Genomic DNA, 18,314 nt, shown 5'->3' with positions numbered 1-18,314 from the left:
CCCAAGTATAATAGGAGGGGAAGTGTCAGCAAATCAATACAGAAAACAGAGGCTTGATAAACTAAAGTTATGCATTCACAATTTCAGTGTGTCAGTACCACAGTGGAAATGAAAAAAAATAAAGCTTACAAGAGTTATTATATCAAAGTAATGACAGTCATACAATATAACACACACACACACAAACACACACACACACGTGCACACAAAGAATGAAATATGTAAGACATGTACAGTGTAACATGAAAAACATAATAAGATAAAATAAGATAGCCTTTATTGTCATTGTACAGTCACCTATACAACGAAATTGGACGTGCCACAACTGAGGATGATTAGCCTACTTAATGCTATACAAGACAAAATTATTCATCAGCTATTGTCAAGAAAGAGCCTGTTGGATGATGTGATTAAAAAAAAAAGAGCTTCAAAACTACCAATGCTGACCACCAATAAATGTGAAGATTGAGAAGAAGAAAAGGCTCAATCAGAAACTAGAATCAGAGTCAGAAATATTTTACTGGTCCCCGACGGACACAAACTCTGAAGAGAAGAATTAAATTGTAAGAAAGAGAAAAAGGAATAAGACATATTAAAAAAAAAAATTTCCCCCCTGCCCCGGCCCAATCTTGTGCTTCACACTCCACTTCACTTGGTGGCGCTAAAGCAGCTGTGAGACGGTTCTCCAACCGCCAATGGACATTAAAGACGGAGCAGAAGAAAACGACGAAGAAGAAGGAAAACAAAAGCACCTTTTATATGAAGCACAGGTAATATGAATTACAGTTTGGGAGAAGTCAGGCGACTACTTCACCTTGAAATGACAGCATACATGTGACAAACCTTTTCCGTCAGAAAAGATTCAGTAAGTATACTCCAGGATAAAAATAATATAAAAATCAATTACAAAGAACAGCAAATAACAAAACGCAGGGAAAGAAAGAAAGACAATAAAAAATAAAAATAAAAATATTCAGGGTCTGAAATGTCTAAACAATTTAATAGTTTTTGCCAATTTGTGATTCTGAGTTTTAAATTTGCAATAGTAGCAAAATATGTTTTAAAATCAGAATCTTTAAAAAATGTGAAAGGAGGGTATTTTTTAAGCCAAATTAATTTATGGATATGATATTAATAAAAATTTATTAGATAAGATTAATCTGCCGAAAAACTGGGCTTTTTGTTGCATGAAATCTGTGTTTGTTTGTTTTTTGTTTGTTTGTTTTTTTTTTGCGAAATCATTCTGTAAATCAAACCACCATGACATGTTCAATAGTTTGCCCTCATAATCACAAAACTGGCAATAATTTACAAACATTAGCTTTATCAGGACGGTTAAATAAGAAAATCTTCGTGTCCGACATTTCCATGGTGACAATAAATGCAGCATCACCCAGGCGCCGCTCCAAGCGCCTCACTGCCGGCCAATCAGCGTGCGTATCACTCCAAAGTGGGCGGGACATGCCCAGAACATTAGTGCTGCGGCTGCGGCCAACATGACAGTTCGTGAACGGCTCGGCCGCTGAAGAATCGTGTTTTTAACCGATAAATCAGTTTTTCAGGTAGGCATCGTTGTTAGCAAACGACAACATAACTGTTTTCTCAAATGACTGTCGACTAGTCCAGACATGTCTTTTGTCAGCTTAGTCGTTTTCGGCCCCTGAGTTTCAAAATACTCACTAGGAGTTAGCTAGCGTCCGTTAGCTTGTAGCGAGAGACGTAAAAAAAGTATCTGATAAAAAGATAAAAAGTTACGTCAAGTTTGATATGAGCCGGTGCTGCTGTCAGACTGTCAGCTGTGGCAGATATCCACACAATTCATACGGCTAGTGAGGTTAAATTATTCTTTGGTGATAGCCCTGAACTTCTTGGGCTTACTTATTTACTCGGTTTCGGTTTCAATAGCAGGTGTGTGTGTGTGTGTGTGTGTGTGTGTGTGTGTGTGTGTGTGTGTGTGTGTGTGTGTGTGTGTGTGTGTTTTATTCGTGGCTCAGTGTGAGTGTTTTGGCCCATGATAACATCACAGGGAGCTGAGCCCATTCAACACCATGGCCTCTGCAGAGGAGCTGCCTGAGAAGTAAGAGCATTTCTTCTCTGTGCTTGTTTACTCACATATATTGTTTCATCTTGCTATACAACCTGACTGACATCCTTAATGGTATCTTGGTTTGTTCATGAGGCAGGGGAACATCGTATGAAACTAAACTATATGTCATGCTAGATTATCAGCAAGGTGGCTTTAAATATTGCTCCAGAATTAGGCAACACTAGGCAAGGGGCAAACTGGCATTTTCAAAGGGGTCCCTTGACCTCTGACCTTAAGATATCTGAATGAAAATGGGCACCCGCAGTTTCCACTTTGCAGACATGTCCACCTTATGTTAATCCCATTCAGTTTGGGCCACAAACCATGCAGTACAAATGTGTTCTTTGGTCTCTTGTAAAATGGTGTATTTCTACATACTGGGGCCTAAACAGTTTTGGCGTTGAATAAATTGGGTTCGACTGGAAAGCTGAGACTTTTGTGGATTCAGTCAGTCCAATTGTATTCATGTTTGATGATGTTAGCCCCAATAGTAGCCATTGTAGTGAGACCGTTTTTTTCAAACTTGACTGTATAACATGACCTGTTGTGACCTCTAGGGTAATTACAGTCTCTTGAAACTTTACTACCACAAACTAGAAGATAATTTAAAAAACATAACCGCAATAAATCATGATATTGAGTGGGCACCTAAGCATTGTGTTAGTATCGAATCGGGAAAGAAGCGTATAACACTGTGTGTGTGTGTGTGTGTGTGTGTGTGTGTGTGTGTGTTGCGCAGGCACTGTTGGGTTTGTTTCGCCACCGAGAGAGAGGACCGTTCTGCGGAGTGGGTGAGCCCCTGCAAATGTAAAGGCTGTACTAAATGGATCCACCAGTCCTGTCTGCAGCGGTGGCTTGATGAGAAGCAAAAAGGAAACATCGGAGGTCCAGTCAGCTGTCCACAATGCGGCATCGAATACCGCATCGTCTTCCCCAAGATAGGTAACTCAAACCCATAAGACGCACGCTCAGGCCACTCAAGCAGTTTTTTTTGTCCCATAAAGTTCAAAGAATTTACTTAATGAATGTCTGTCTTTTGTCTCGCTATGTTTGAACACCACGTATAAGCAGATCTGACACATGGCTGTATCAGTGTATTACTACTGTATTAGTGACAGGTGGGTAGTAGCGTGTTACATTCACTCTGCTACATGTGCTTAAATAACGGGTGCGTTCCGATCGCCCTGTAGCTCCCTGCGCAGTGGACTACACAGGGTGTGCCGCCATGTTCAGTGTGATTCCAAACCACAGGGAGCAGCTCGAAGGGTACTGTGAACTGTGCAGGGAACAAGTGAACAACGGTTCCTCACTTCGCCCAGTTCGCCAACGGATATTACCCATCAGTCATTGTGCGCCGGCGAGTCGAACCAACGGTTAACTCGTTGTTTATGGCAACAACAACCGGGTGCTCGAGACGCGGCGGTTATTTCTCTCACCATCGTCATTATTAAGGATTTTAAAATAATCTGTCAGTGATCAACATATAATATGACACACAATTTGTAAATGATGTGATACGAATCTCTTCAGGAATGACATCATACATCTTGCAATGAAATCACATTTATTTATAAGTTTTTGCTTGTTAAGCTAAGTTGATTACGCTGACAACAACGGGGTGCACGAGACGTGACGGTTATTTAGGAATGACAACCGCACATCTTGCAAATGACAGCGGTAATGCGAATGAACGAAATAACATTTCACAAGACATTTCACCGGGTGTGTTTTGGAAACTCGGCCGGAAACAGCTGTAAGTTGCAGCGTGTTCCGATTGGAGTAAAAAATTTGTGAAGTGAAGTTCCCTTCGCTAACATTCCCTGTGCAGGGAGTAGGGAGTAGGGAGCTCTGTCGCAGTACACTGTGGATCGGAACTCAGCTAACTTTGTACTGTTAGGAGTAGTTTTACTTGTACTTTTACTTGTACTTGTTGTGCTCAGAAACTTCCAAGAGGCTGAATGTCTTGGGTCTGTGTTGTCAGGTAGCCACATCTCCCTGATTTTTTTTCACCAGCAGAAAGTAGAAGAAAGTTTGATGATATTGTACACCTGTCAGGCCATAAAGGGACCTCCTCTCTCTGTGGTCCTGCTCAAGATTTGTTCAGTTTTTTCATTGTTTCATCTCTGGCTTTTTGAGGGGTTTTCTTGTCCACTATGAGGATTAAGTCGGAGGGTGTCAGCCTGTCTTGTTTGTTGTGAACTTGTCGGCCTGTAAAACCTTTTGAGATGGTAATCAGTGATTGTGGGCTCTAAATAAATTTGAATGTGATGGTGAAAGATGGCGGAAGCAGCGGCAGGTGATTCACATTAGGCTGAACATCCTTGGCCTCACATTCAAATGTTGTTTTCCAGGGATGGAAACCCCAGTGTGGCAAGTCAGCAATGTCATTGAAAAAGCTAAAATAATTGAGAAGCAAGATGAAATTAGATAAAGTGGAGCAGCAAAACTAAGAAAGATGAAATCTCTTTGAGACATCTGCAGCCAAATACAGTGACTTGTTCACTGCCTCTGCTGTCACAGCTAGCCTGTAGAAGAGATGGTTCAGTTTACTGTTCAGTTTACACCGTTGACCCACCTCAGCCCGCCAGCCCTGCCCCCCTGCCCCAAGCTGTCGATAGAGAAAACATTGCTGGTTTAGCTAACCACTACAGCTTAGCCATATAGCAATCAACAGAGGTTCATCAGCCTAATTAAGATCAAGATGTTTGAAGATTTGTTATAGCCTACTCAACGCCCCTTGGCAAAAATGTGCCATTCTAAACAACATATCTTACATGCTGAGTACTTTTACTTCTACATGAGTCATTATTACCATAAAATTACAAAACTTTTACTTGAGTACATTTTTGCTTACTATACTGGTTTGTGCTTCTCTATTGGACACTCATCTTTGAGTCCAGTAAATTCATCAAAGTGCAGGACAGAGGAGGGAGTGCTACTTTCTGCTTTTTGTCCTTCCTCAGGTCCGTTGGTGTATTTCCTTCAGCAGATAGACCGCGTTCTGTCAAGGATCAGTCCATTTGCTGCTGCCGGGGTGCTGTCTGGGACTGTGTACTGGTCCGCTGTCACATACGGAGCCGTGACTGTCATGCAGGTACAGACAAAACCAACTGAAAACAGAGCATGTTAGGCCTACCCTCCCCAGGATCTTTACCTTTTTATATTTTCACATCATATCCAGGTTGTGGGTCATAAGAAGGGTTTGCATGTGATGGAGCGAGTGGACCCTCTGTTCTTGTTGTTGGGTCTGCCCACCATCCCTGTGATGTTGATCCTGGGTAAGATGATCCGCTGGGAGGACTACATCGTGAGGCTGTGGTGGAGACGCTCCAACAGGCAACAACTACAGCCGCATAGTATGTTCACACCTTAAACGTTGCTGCCTTTATAACACACACATACCACAGTGTGGTTGCAGCAGAGGAGAAGATATTGCTGATGTCTGAAAAGATCAATGTATTGACAAACTGTTACATCAGCGTAACACTGCTGCCTGTCTTACCACAGGTTCAAATCGCCGTCTGCCTCATGCTCCACCTGACGGCGCCAATATGGCCAGTCACCTCTCTGTGTCCCGGACTCTGTGTGGAGCGCTCATCTTCCCCTCCGTTGCCAGTCTGGTGGGCAGACTGCTGTTTCGACGGGTGTCCTCTAATCTACATCGCACTATCCTGGTGAATATTTTTTGTGTGTTTTGTGCATTGAATGAATAGTTTATGTGTACAGGGAAACTACAATCAGCTGTGAGTTTCAATCACAGTGGGGCTACTTAGGCATCCACTAGTTCAGCTGAAGTTCAGTTGATATGGAATTGAGCTGAATTTGTCCTATTAATATTGTTAGGCTGCTTAAAACAACGCCTTACCTTTATGTACTATTACCTAGTACTTCTACTACTATTATTTACTCCTGTGTACAGGTATGTTACTCAAATTTGTGTCCCTCTCTCTTCCTCTTTCCCCACAGGGAGGCATAGCTTTTGTGGTAATCAAAGGTGTTCTGAAGGTGTATTACAAACAGCAGCAGTGCTTCATTCAGGCTAACCGGCACATCCTCGACTACCCAGAAGGAGACGGGGAAAGAGAATGAGACAGACAAAGCGAGGGAGTTGAAGAGGGAACAGAGGACAGTGGAAATGACTAATTACCCAAACATGGGATGAGGCAAGGCAGAGAAAAGAGTGGAGTATGAGAGGAACCAGAGGTGACAGGGTAAAAAAATAAAACAAACGAACAAACAAAAAAAACAGGTTTTCTGTCAACCCAGGATACAAAACCTAACTGGTAACACTGAGGTATTAAGGTAAGGCAAAGGCTTATGTAGTGGAGAAATATGTGGGTATGTCATTGATAAAATGAACATGCTTGATCTGCCTTACTTTGAAATCACCGATAAACTGTGTGGGATTGATAAATCATATTCAATCCAAGGAAACTGCTGCTTCTGCAGTGAAAGAAACTTTCACTTTCAAATTGTAATTATAAGAAGCTGCCATCACATGCACACCACCCAGCTGTCTGCCCAGCCCTGAGCTCCAGTCAGACAAAGCACAGCAGAGAGGAGAATGGGTCTAAGTATATCTAGTCTAAGTATATGGCCTTGCAGAGTTTTCTTTTTGCATAGAAAATGGTTTTAGTGCCATTTTCGCAGACCAGCAGACACGGTCTGTCAACCCTCTACAAGATGCATTTATTTGATTCTTTTTATTTGGGGCCTCTGATTTTCCCCAAATAACTTTGAAGTGGCTTGATCATTCTTGGCCTACTGTAAGAAAATTGTTAGCAGGGGACTGACAGAATGTCCCAAAATAAACACTGAACTAAATGCTCAAAGCAAAATATGAATTTTGACTCTATGCTATTGATAAGATAGTTTTTGCTGACTGACTGTATGATTGTGACAGCAAGTGAATTTAAAGTGTTTTGACTGGGTTTTCCTCCAATACAGTTATTTTATTACAAATGAGCAATATAAAGTCTTTCACATTGCAATATAAAATCCATCAGTCATTTCATCATTAGGCAATATTACATAAGTTCCCTTTCGACTCAAATTTGTGACAGTGGCACAGAGCGTTTGCACAAATTGTGGGTTGGAAAAAAAAAAGCTCGTGAGTCTTGTCAGTAATACAACTTCTACTTAAAGTAATGGAAGACAGACTGTGTGCAATGTCAGATTTCACCTTTTTCCCACCGTAACCTTCATCACTCCAGTGCCAATGGAGCTGTTGGTCAGATGGGGCCATTGCATTGTTCTGTCAAAACTCTCCCTCTGAGGTACAGAAACTTCAGCATTTAGTGGAAAAAGCCAATTGTGAATGAGATGTTAGTTTTGGAACCTTGTAGATAAAATATGAGCTAATAATTCAGACACACAGGCTGACTGTGGTTAAGATTTTTGGCTCACTCATTTTTGAGCACAGTGCTGCCTTTCTTTTTGGACTACCTTATATCAAACTGAGAAAAAAAAAAAACAACCTTTGCATCCTGTTCTGGGATGAAGACAGCATATCAGTAGCTGCACTATTTGTCACAACAGTATGGTACACTTGATTTGTCTTCCACAGAGTTTGCACTTGATCTGCTGATTGATCACAGCAGTGCCTGCAGCTTTCAGTATAATGTGCTGCCTGTTTTGGGTATAGCTACAGCCAGTTGTACCTCAAATGATACCCAAGCTGCTCAAACTAAGAAGATTTCAGCCAGTCAAAGCATGTCGGACTTTTTGCTCAGCGTGATGTCCAGGGTATGTTCTTTGGGCATTTCCCTCGGTGGCACAGTTACTAGTAAGATATTTTGTTCTGTCGTTGTTCCATCCATTGTCGTGCAACGTGAAAATGCTCTGATTTGAATTTCACAATTTTTATCCAATCATGTGAGTGTATATGTTGTACAGCGCTGTTATTTTATTTCATGGACTGTGTTGATAAATGATTTGTTGAATAAATGTATTGTCAAACAGATATCCCATCTCTTACTACTCCTCACAACTGCACTTTGAACATGAATATTCAGTCGAGATTGGAGCAGATCCCTCCTAAGACTTCTTCCATTTTTATACCTTTTATCTCTGTGCTTCTGGTTCTTTTTGATTTTTTTTTTTTTCTTTCCCATGATGAGGTTTCAGGTCAGGAGATGTCGTTTTATTTTTTTTTTATAAACCAGGGGGCCTGTGAAACCTTTTTAAACTGAATTGTGATAAAAGGTAATAAATGGACTTCAGAGAATCTTGTTCTAGTCAAAGACTCTGGAAAACAAAGGAAAACCCACATCTGATGAAGTTATAGATGAAATAAGAATAGATGAAATAAGAGGCAGGAGAATGAATACTTGTCCCTGGTTTTGCACAAGATATGCAGAACAATAGAACAGATGATTTCCCTCATAAGTTTGCCATCCCTGGTTGAAGATGGTAATTTCTGAAATCACCTTTGGTTTAAATGACATCCTGCGCATTTAGTCCCACTTAGCCAATGCCTAATAGCCGCTAGCCAATTATTTTGTTTAATATCGGGCACTCTAACCATATTTGGCCGGGTTTCTCCTTTGTTTTAAGATCCTATCTGTGTAATCACAGGCCAACAACAGGAGGTGAGTTCAACGCGATGTCCCGCCCGCCCTGCTTGCTGATTGGATAGTGTCTGTGATTCTGTGTAGCTGATTGGCTGACTGCGCGGTGACGCCTCAGCTGGGACGCTTCGGAGTGGAGTCAGGAAAAGGCGCAGCTTGTTGCCAAAGCATGTTGCTCGATCGGGAAAAAAGTGGCACCGAAATTTAGTTAATCACAATCTGCCATGAGAAGAGTCACGCTCTTTGTCAACGGGACGTCCTCAAACGGGAAGGTAAGCTGTTCAAAACAATAACAGCGAAATAAACGGGATGATTTCTAGTTTATGCACAGGAAACCTTCACTGATGTGGGATGTGGCTGCACACTGAGGCTGGATTAGCTCCTAGTTAGGGTCATTTTGCTGGTCATGCTTATACGCGGTGTGATGTGAGCGATGGACTGGACTCTTCCCATACAGGTGGTGGCCGTGTACGGCTCTCTGGATGATCTGCTGTCGGTGGCCAGCTCAAAGCTTGGAATAACAGCCTCTAGTGTTTACAATGGGAATGGCGGCCTCATAGACGACATAGCACTGATCAGGTGAGACCAAGACCAAACCATGCAACATCAAAATACAGCAATATGCACATTATGTCCTGTTGCCGTCTCTGTTCAGTTTATAATGCTGTATTTGTAAGTGTGCTGCATGCAGAGACCTTGTGTATCACTGTGCCTGCAGGGATGATGATGTGCTCTACATCTCAGAGGGAGACTCCTTTGAAGGTAAGTTTCCAGGGACTTTTCAGCTCCTCTCAGGCAAGATGGAAATAGATTTGTCAGTATGGACAGTACTCGAGCTGAGGGGGGATGAGGGTGGATGGCATCCCCCCTGAAATAAAAACGGTCAAAATCATCCCCCCTGTAAAACTGCCATCCTCACTTTTCATCAAGTGAAAAAAATTGACCCTTCCCCCCTGAATTTTTTTTTAGAAACTCGACTGCTGAGTATGGACAAAATCAAGTATCCCATACCTCGATACCGATATTGTGACAGTAGGATGAGTGTTGGTGCTCTCACAAAATATTTACACAATTGGATAATTGATAAACAGTCATTAGTGATGTGGATGTGATGATGGAACACATAGACACAAATAATAGAGCAATCTAAATAAGCTGAGGAAACTGTCTCTTTATTGTAATGCCGCCCCTGAATGCTGCGTTCAACAGCTTTCACAAGCATTTACTATAATAAAAGAAATCTGACGTCAATCCATCATCACTGATCTGATCTGTAAATAGATATTTTTGATTGTGATTTGCTTGATAAACTTTTTGCCAATGTTCCAAGGAGTAAAAGGCGTTTAGCTAATTAGCAAGAAATGAGCTGCAAATTAGAAATACATTAGTAAAAAGTTACAAGAAAATTACCCAATAATTAGATATATATTTTAAAACAATGTCAGAAAAGTCACACAAATATTACCAGAAAAATAGTGAAGCATGATGGAAAAATGAATGAATAAATAAGACTAAACAATTTATCATAAATAGATATTTATTAAATTACAGCATAATTACCACAAAATTACCCCATAAATTACCCCACCAAAAAGGAAAAAAAAAAAAAAAAAACACTGCACTCAGGCGTCAGGGTTAAAACCAGGAAAAGACAGCACTTATACCACATCACAATATTAATATTAAAATATCCAACATCACAGACTGTATTTAGTCTCATATCCTGCTGTCTATGCAATATTGCAATGTTGCCCACCCCTACATGAAAACAGATGTAATGTTATGTGATGCAGTCATGATGCACAGTCCTCCAGCTGCGTTGTTCTAGTCAGTCACACAGGCGGCTGCTGAACATGGGTGGTGTGTTTTCCTGTGCAGACCCTCAGGAGGAGCTCAGAGGCCCTGACAAGTGCCAGACTCACACTGATTGGCTGACGCTCAATGTTGGGGGACGCTGCTTCACCACAACTAGGTGAGTATGAAGATGTTGCATGTGTTTTTATTAATTATACCAGGGCTCGGCAGTGATATCCCATTGTTACCCAAGAGTCTTTAGGTTATTTGACTTTTCAACTTCATTTGCACAGATGCACATTTGAGTTCCTGTGAGGCGTATTTGCTCCCTGTCTTTAGGTATTTTAACTGGAACTGTTTTGTCATGTTCATGTTGCAGTTGCTTTGCAGATTAAACATGACTGATTCCGGCTTATTGAAACATTCATTTGCCTTTTCTAGGGTATTCTTTCTTCCTCAGTTATAGATATCGTGATGTATCATAGCTGATTATCTTACAGTGTATTGCATGTTGCAGAACCACTTGCATCTTGATCTAATTGTTATTGAGAATAAAATATCATGATGGTATCATATTGCACATTACCCAGTGATTACCTCCTCTGGTTCATTCCAGCCAAACACTGTAGCGACTAATTTCTCCAGCTGCTTTACACCAGAGGCACATTATGCAACCAGATGCTGCAGGACATCTCGCATTTGCAGAGGGACCGATGTTCACACAATCCCATCTCGCATCCAAATTATGCACACACTTTAGAGTGAGGAAGCAACAGGAGTTTCCTCATTATGAGACTAAACAACACTGAGTGGATGAGATGATGAAGTCTCGTAGGTCTGGACTTGCAGGACTAGACCCTGCAGGATGCAAAGGCAAATTTAATACTAATTTTGGAAAGACAGGTTTCAGATATTTCACTCGATTTGTTTGGAATAATTTACAGAGTAGACAGAAACTTAACACAGTCATATTATTAGGTCTGTTTGAAAATTTGGTTTCAGGTTTTATTGATTTTAGGTGTGACTGTTTTGCTTGGATTTTTAGTCCTTCTTATACCGATGTCCAGGATATTTTAGAATGCATTTATGTATTATTTTTCATGCTGTTGTGCATATGAATTATGTTATTATTGTATTATATATGTGTGATTTCGTGATCATTGTTATTTACTCTATTTGGCTGTGTGTTTTTAGTCTGTCCTCAGGTCTCACTTGCACCTGAATTAGATTCGGTGCTTTGTGTTGGGTGTAAACGGTGTGTTTGTGTGTGTGTCCTCCCAGGAGCACGCTGGTCAGCAAAGAGCCGGAGAGCATGCTGGCACACATGTTTAGAGACAAAGGTGAAGTCACACATATCACTTGATGTCTTTACCACTTATCATTTTCTCTCGACATTAACCTTTTGAAACCCAGGAGCCTGTGAGTGAGCTTTTATTGAGTTTTTTTTTCACCTACTGAACAAAATTCACGTTTTTTTTTTTTCTTTTTTAATTTTTTGGGGGAGTTTCTTATATTTTTTCTTATAGTTCTTTTTTGTTGCAATTGTTATTTTTTTAAGTTTAATCACCATTTTCCAGTGTTTTTGAAAGAAATCAAGTGAATTTGCTTGGGTTTCAAGGGATCAGCTCATAGTGCTGTTTTATTTCATTTTTGCATATCCCTGTGTGTACTTTAGATGTTTGGGGGAACAAGCAGGACTCACAGGGGGCGTACCTGATAGACCGCAGCCCTGACTACTTCGAACCCATTCTTAACTACCTGAGACATGGACAGCTTATCATCAACGAAGGCATCAACCCACTGGGTACACACTGAACACACACACACCCACTTTGCAAACTCACAAGTCCACAGGGCACACACATCCTAGATAAGAACATGTACTTTCTAATCTCCAGTGTCTCTCCTCCTTAGGTGTGCTGGAAGAGGCTCGTTTCTTTGGGATTGAACAGCTGGCTGATCAGCTGGAAACTCTCATAAAGGTGTGTGTGCTTATATAAATTATGTTGCAAAATTAAGCGTTTATTCAATGCCTGCATGCATTTTCACCTCTACATCCGTATCCTTACGTACACAGTCTTCTCAGCCCCCCGATGACCACTCTCCTCTGACCAGGAAGGAGTTTATTCGATTCCTTTTAGCCACAACTACCAAATCAGAACTGCGTTGTCAGGTATACAGAAACACAAAACACCCTCACTTCTAACTTACATGACTTCAAACCGTGGCTGTTTGTTATAAAAACATTGAGAGATCTATATATGATACAGATATTCGGGGTCATATGCACAGACCGTCACTCCAACATGTCATGTTTATGGTGTAACAGGGCCTGAATTTTGCTGGTGCGGACCTTTCACGTCTAGATCTGCGCTATATCAACTTTAAGATGGCCAACCTGCGAGCTGCCAACCTGACCCATGCCAACCTGAGTGGTGCAAACCTGGAGAGGGCAGACCTGTCCTTGGCTTGTCTTGATGTGAGTCGTGTTTCTTTGTGAAACCTCACCATGAAATCAGGGGTTGCACTGTGGATTGGACACAGGTGGAAAAATAAACAGTAAATTAATAATGCAATATATCATGATGCTTCCTTATTGATACACCTGTGCCAAGTATCAATATTTGACCTTTCAAATTAATCTGCACAGATGCACATGTGAGTGTCTATGAGGCGAATTTGTTCCCTGCCTTTAGGTATTTGAACTGGAACTGTTCTGTCATGTTCATGTTGCAGACGCTGTGCAGATTAAAACACTGAAAAACATAATTAATTCCTGCTTTTTTTCTTTCTTTTTTTGCCTTTTACAGTGTATTCTTTCATCTTCACTTACAAATACTGTCATGAATCAAGCTGATTATCTTACACTGTATCCCAAATGGCAGGAATGCCTGTACTGTGATAGTATCATATATTGTGGTACCCAGTGATTCCCACCCCTAATTGGACATGCATTGTATTCTGCAGGCCATTGATTTGATTTGTAATGGTTTGACGGCACAAAAACCTTTGTTTACTTGTTTGTTCATGTGTTTGATATATTAGACAATGCTGGGCTGATTTTGGCAAAACCTTTTGGCACTAATCTAGCACTAATTGGCCCAAGGCTGTAACCACAGTCCAAACAAGGAGACGTCATGGTTGCTGATTGGCCCAAACTGCATCATTCGTGAGAGATGACATGTTTAGTCTTGTCTTGTGTTTGATGAAGCCAACTTTCTTCCAGCTTTATTTAATCAGCATAGTCTGTTTACCAAGCTTATCCAGTCAAGTTCTTTTTTTGTGTTTGTCTTTAGGGCGTTTTCCAGTTAGCATTAATGCACATCGCATTAATGTGCATACCACTAATACTTATTAAATTACTTTGGATTGTGTGAGATTACAGGTCCTGACATGTGATGTTTGGAAGTCAGCAGGATAATCAAGATGATGTTAATCATTAATTTTGTGATGCAATGTCTTCTTTAAACATGCAGTGTGGAAACATTTATAGCTGAGAGTCACAAAATCTGTGAACTCCTTTAGTATACATATATGATCTAACATGATTTCAAAAGTCTTCTTGCATATCTCCAGTCCAGCATATCTTGTATCTTCAAACCAGTAACATGTCCTTTACCAAAGTGCATACATTTCTGTGTGTCTGTATGTGTGTGTGTGTGTGTGTGTGTGTGTGTGTGTGTGTGTGTGTGTGTGTGTGTGTGTGTGTGTGTGTGTGTGTGTGTGTGTGTGTGTGTGTGTGTCCCAGGGGGCCAACCTGCAGGGTGTGAAGATGCTCTGCACTAATGCTGAGGGAGCATCTCTGCGTGGCTGTAATTTTGAAGACCCAGCAGGAATCAAGGCTAATTTGGAGGGTGAAGCACACAATTGTACATTTTCTGTTTGTATACCTACTAAGCAAGACATGAAGTTTACCTTGAAATTTGATTTGAACTTGTATGTGTGTGCGCACCTTTTCAGGAGCCAACTTGAAAGGTGTGGACATGGAGGGAAGTCAGATGACGGGTATCAACCTGAGGGTAGCCACACTGAAAAATGCCAAACTGAAGAACTGCAATCTGAGAGGGGCGACACTGGCTGGTACCGACTTGGAGGTGAATAACCACACACTAACACACAAACTAACACACGCTGACACAAATATCATGATTTTAAAGCGAGTATGAGTCTCTGAGACAAACAGGCTTCATTTCTTTGCCAGAACTGTGACTTATCGGGATGTGATCTTCAGGAGGCCAACCTGAGGGGCTCCAATGTGAAGGGAGCCATCTTTGAGGAGATGCTGACTCCCCTACACATGTCGCAGAGTGTTCGGTAAACCATCGTCCTCCATACGCACACGTCGCCATGAAGCCCTCCGTTTTTTATACTTCCAGTTCTCCATATGCTATGTAAGCCTTCTGAGACATTAAAATTAAGTTGCGTGTCCTTTAAGATGAAAACATGCGTTGTAGTAGCCGGCACTATTATTGACCTCAGCAGCTACATTAGCCAAGCACGTTTTGGGACAGACCACGGTTCAAGACGGGTGTTTTTCTTCTTGCTTTTTCCTGCCAGAATTGAATTCTGTCCACAAAAAGTAAAAACCATTTTCACCTCCGTATATCCACTGGTTCAATTCCTATGGGTGGCATTTTGTGTTAATTAGTACTTGACCCAAAACATTGGAGTTTTCCTTTACAACAAAATGGAAACGTCTTTTTTTGCCATGAATTTATGGGCAATGGGCATTTTATTTTCTAAAACACAATGGTGATGAATTGTACTGTCATGTGTGAAGCAGGCTTTTATTTTAGGCCAGTGTGTTGTCTTTTTATATATACATTGTTTTTTAATGTCAGTGATTGACTGATTGACTTTTATGCATTTCAACAAGCTTCCTTTCTGTGTTTACCTCCAACAACAAGCAATGCTTGCTCATGATAAATGCTTATTGAAACCTTTTTTTTATATGTTGAGAAAGAAAAATAAAGGCAAACAAAATCGCTACAGCACATTGTAACAAGAAAGAGTTCTGACAGCACATTTCCAATGCAATGCAATGGAAGAACAAACAATGTAAATGGAACAATGACCACAATAACTTCAGCATGTGTACAAGACAGACACATTTTATGTCTGCATCTGTTGTGACATTGTATTTATTATTTTGAAACGTTAATAAAACATGCTACAAAGGCAGTTAATGGCACATGTGCAGTGTAAATACTTTTTAGGCAAGTGTCATTTGTTTATTATATTATCTTTGTTTTTCATGTTGCCATATAATCATTATCAGACTACATAATCATAATCAGAAGACATAGTTTAATTTGTGCATTATCTTTATTCATCTGGCCAAAGGAGTGGACACATGTTACAAGAAGGTACACTGGTCTTCATGAGGCCGTCTTCAAACCCCATTTTTAAGGTGATAAACTTGATGTGTAATTCAGTTGTTCCTGCTATGATCTAGTAGTTATCATATGACCATGTGTAATGAAACTTTTTTTTTTTTTTTGGTGCTATCACTTCCTCTCATCTTATAATTTTACAAGCTTGAAAGTACCAGATATTTGTAGAGTTCCCAACTCAATCAAGTGGAGTTCAAGTTTCCATTTCAGTTTTTTTTTTTTTTTTTTTTCATTTGGTCACCCAAAAGTTGTACCAGGCCAGTGTGCCTGTTTGAATCTGTACGGGATTGCTTGAGGTTGTCCGGACATGTTTTGTCTCATTCAACATTTTCAATCTGTGTTTGGAGTTACTGGACAAAAAAACATCAGCACATCCTCCATTTTCACAGCATCAGATGTGCAGCATGTTAACCAGTCAGGCCGGAGTTGGCCCCTCGGCTCTGTGTGCAAGAACCACTGTGTGCTCCATGATCCTCTCCTAATACCTCTCAGCCTTGTTCCACTGTCACATGTACTTATTACTGCTCAAGGCCATGACTCTATTTATTTATTATTGGGCACTAGCTGACTCTGAGTAATAATTAGATTAGATTAGATGTATCTTTATTGATCCCCCAAAGGGGAAATTCACATGACACAGCAGCAGTAGCAGTTGACATCAAAGTTAACATCAAAGCAAAGAAATTAACATCAAGGCAAGAAAAATGTTTTCCTGTTTCCCTTTAGAAATAGTTCCTCCTAAATCTCTGCAAGAAATAAAATAATGGCAGTTCCAATATACAAAAACAGTAGTGCAGTGTCCAGTGTCCAAATGTGCAGTGTCCATCATACACATGCCACCAAAAGGTGTGACCGAGCCGCTTAAGGTTATGTTAAGTAATTGTAGATCCCGCTACTGAAACACAGCACATTACGGCTCGAGATTGGGGTGGCACGGGTCCGTATGTGGTTCCTGATGCCCGACACTAGGTGGCAGTCACCTAGAAAAGCACCCCTGTCACCTTTGTCCTCATGCAGTGCATCAGATCGAGACTCCAATGCTGTTTCTAAAATATACATACACATTAACCGGTTGTATATACTGTGCATGTGCAAAATCTGTGATGGTGGCAGTTGTAACTGGTTTTAAGTCACAGGCAGTGGAGGTGGGAGTTTCTGGGTGCTGTGGCTATGTAGAGTCTGACGGCTGATGGCACCAAAGAGTGATGCAAAGAAGTCCCATGCAAGTCTGTGGCTCCAAAAATTAAAATCTTTATTTCACAAGACAAGAAAAACCTCCAAATACTGCATCAGTGTTTTTAATCAGCCCCTGCGGTCCATCTATAATCAGTCTGTTCTGCCCCGTCTCATAATTTGCACACAGAATATCAGCTTCTCCCAACAGGTAGAGGATACAAGTTAAAACAATGCCGACTGACCTGACTCTAACATCTTGGTTTGATCACACTACTAAATATTAAGTATTCCTACACTAGTAGTATTCCTACTAGTGTATTGTAGGCTCATGTTTGTCCAATATAGTTTTTTGCAAGTGTGGTCGTTTACTTTTGAATGGAGTCTGTTAATTTGTTTATTTACTGATGTATTTTACCCTATTTTATTGATTGATGGTGCATGTTTTTATACTTTTTATACTTTTATATCTGTATTTTGTTACTGTGGCAGTTTTTTACATTGTGCTGCCAATCAAACCAAGACTATTTTCCTTAAATTTAAGACCAACTATTGGTGATCAAAAATATGCAAGTCATTAATGCAGGATCTGCAATAAAATATAAATTTAGGCAAATTGGGAAGAAAAGTATGACAGGCGGTATACTCTTGTCCTCCACCAGCACATGTGCAGTACCCTTCAAATATACTGCTCGGTTTCAAAATTAATATTTTGGAATTGTAAACTTTTATTATAGATAATTTTGATAATGCACACAAAATGTGTACTGCATGAAATTCTAGTAAATACACAAAATGATGTGGGATCTCACAGTCTGGTGGAAAATGGAGGATTCAAACTTATGATGCTGAAAAATATAAAAAAAAAAAAAAAAAAAGCGCTTCCCCAGTATTCAGCAAAATAGTCTATTGAAGACAGATATTTGGCAAGCCCAGGCCTCCTGGATGGTATACCCAGATGCCCCAGCAGAGGACAGTGATGCGTCACTGTTTGGCTGTTTCCCCTCAGAGCCAAAAGGCAGCAATGGGCTTTATTGCTGTCCCATCCTGAACATGTTTAATTAGACAAGTCATTAAACTGGTCACGACAGGAGAGGGAAACAAACAGGAGAAAAAGTGATGAGTTGATGTCTGAAGTTCATGGGCTTTATTGCCTTCTCAATATGAAGACTTTAAATTTTATTTAGGATTGTGAATGTCAGTCATTATTAAAAAAAACAAACAAACAAACCAAAAAAAAAAAGCCAACACCTTCAAGGTTGCAGAGCTGAAAGAAGAAAACTGGAGGAAAAACTTATC

At 40.5% G+C, this 18,314-nt stretch overlaps 2 protein-coding genes across 2 annotated transcripts; both read left to right on the top strand.

The window, feature by feature from the left end:
* Positions 1-1,428: 1,428 nt before the first annotated feature.
* marchf5l (membrane-associated ring finger (C3HC4) 5, like) lies at positions 1,429-8,048 on the top strand. Its single transcript, XM_030065965.1, has 7 exons — positions 1,429-1,562; positions 1,995-2,077; positions 2,826-3,028; positions 5,050-5,180; positions 5,268-5,442; positions 5,594-5,760; positions 6,053-8,048. The coding sequence occupies exons 2-7, from the start codon at positions 2,049-2,051 to the stop codon at positions 6,173-6,175; spliced, it is 828 nt and encodes a 275-aa protein (XP_029921825.1). The 5' UTR covers positions 1,429-1,562; positions 1,995-2,048; the 3' UTR covers positions 6,176-8,048.
* A 721-nt stretch (positions 8,049-8,769) lies between these two features.
* kctd9b (potassium channel tetramerization domain containing 9b) lies at positions 8,770-15,635 on the top strand. The gene is made up of 12 exons (XM_030066173.1): positions 8,770-8,927; positions 9,113-9,234; positions 9,374-9,417; positions 10,534-10,627; positions 11,731-11,789; positions 12,125-12,253; positions 12,364-12,431; positions 12,527-12,622; positions 12,779-12,928; positions 14,198-14,303; positions 14,410-14,543; positions 14,651-15,635. The coding sequence occupies exons 1-12, from the start codon at positions 8,880-8,882 to the stop codon at positions 14,765-14,767; spliced, it is 1,167 nt and encodes a 388-aa protein (XP_029922033.1). The 5' UTR covers positions 8,770-8,879; the 3' UTR covers positions 14,768-15,635.
* Positions 15,636-18,314: the final 2,679 nt, after the last annotated feature.

The sequence above is a fragment of the Myripristis murdjan genome, chromosome 12 (assembly GCF_902150065.1).
Source record: "Myripristis murdjan chromosome 12, fMyrMur1.1, whole genome shotgun sequence".
NCBI lineage: Eukaryota > Metazoa > Chordata > Actinopteri > Holocentriformes > Holocentridae > Myripristis > Myripristis murdjan.
The sequence above is the reverse complement of the archived record's forward strand: the minus strand, read 5'-3'. Positions and strand labels throughout refer to the sequence as shown.

Bases quoted from the DNA above. Each gene is read 5' to 3' on its own strand.
- marchf5l (XM_030065965.1), top strand. From the start codon at position 2,049: ATGGCCTCTGCAGAGGAGCTGCCTGAGAA. The intron at 2,078-2,825 runs GTAAGAGCATTT...TGTGTTGCGCAG, and splicing joins GCAGAGGAGCTGCCTGAGAA to GCACTGTTGGGTTTGTTTCG. The intron at 3,029-5,049 runs GTAACTCAAACC...GTCCTTCCTCAG, and splicing joins CATCGTCTTCCCCAAGATAG to GTCCGTTGGTGTATTTCCTT.
- kctd9b (XM_030066173.1), top strand. From the start codon at position 8,880: ATGAGAAGAGTCACGCTCTTTGTCAACGGGACGTCCTCAAACGGGAAG. The intron at 9,418-10,533 runs GTAAGTTTCCAG...TTTCCTGTGCAG, and splicing joins AGAGGGAGACTCCTTTGAAG to ACCCTCAGGAGGAGCTCAGA. The intron at 10,628-11,730 runs GTGAGTATGAAG...GTGTCCTCCCAG, and splicing joins CGCTGCTTCACCACAACTAG to GAGCACGCTGGTCAGCAAAG.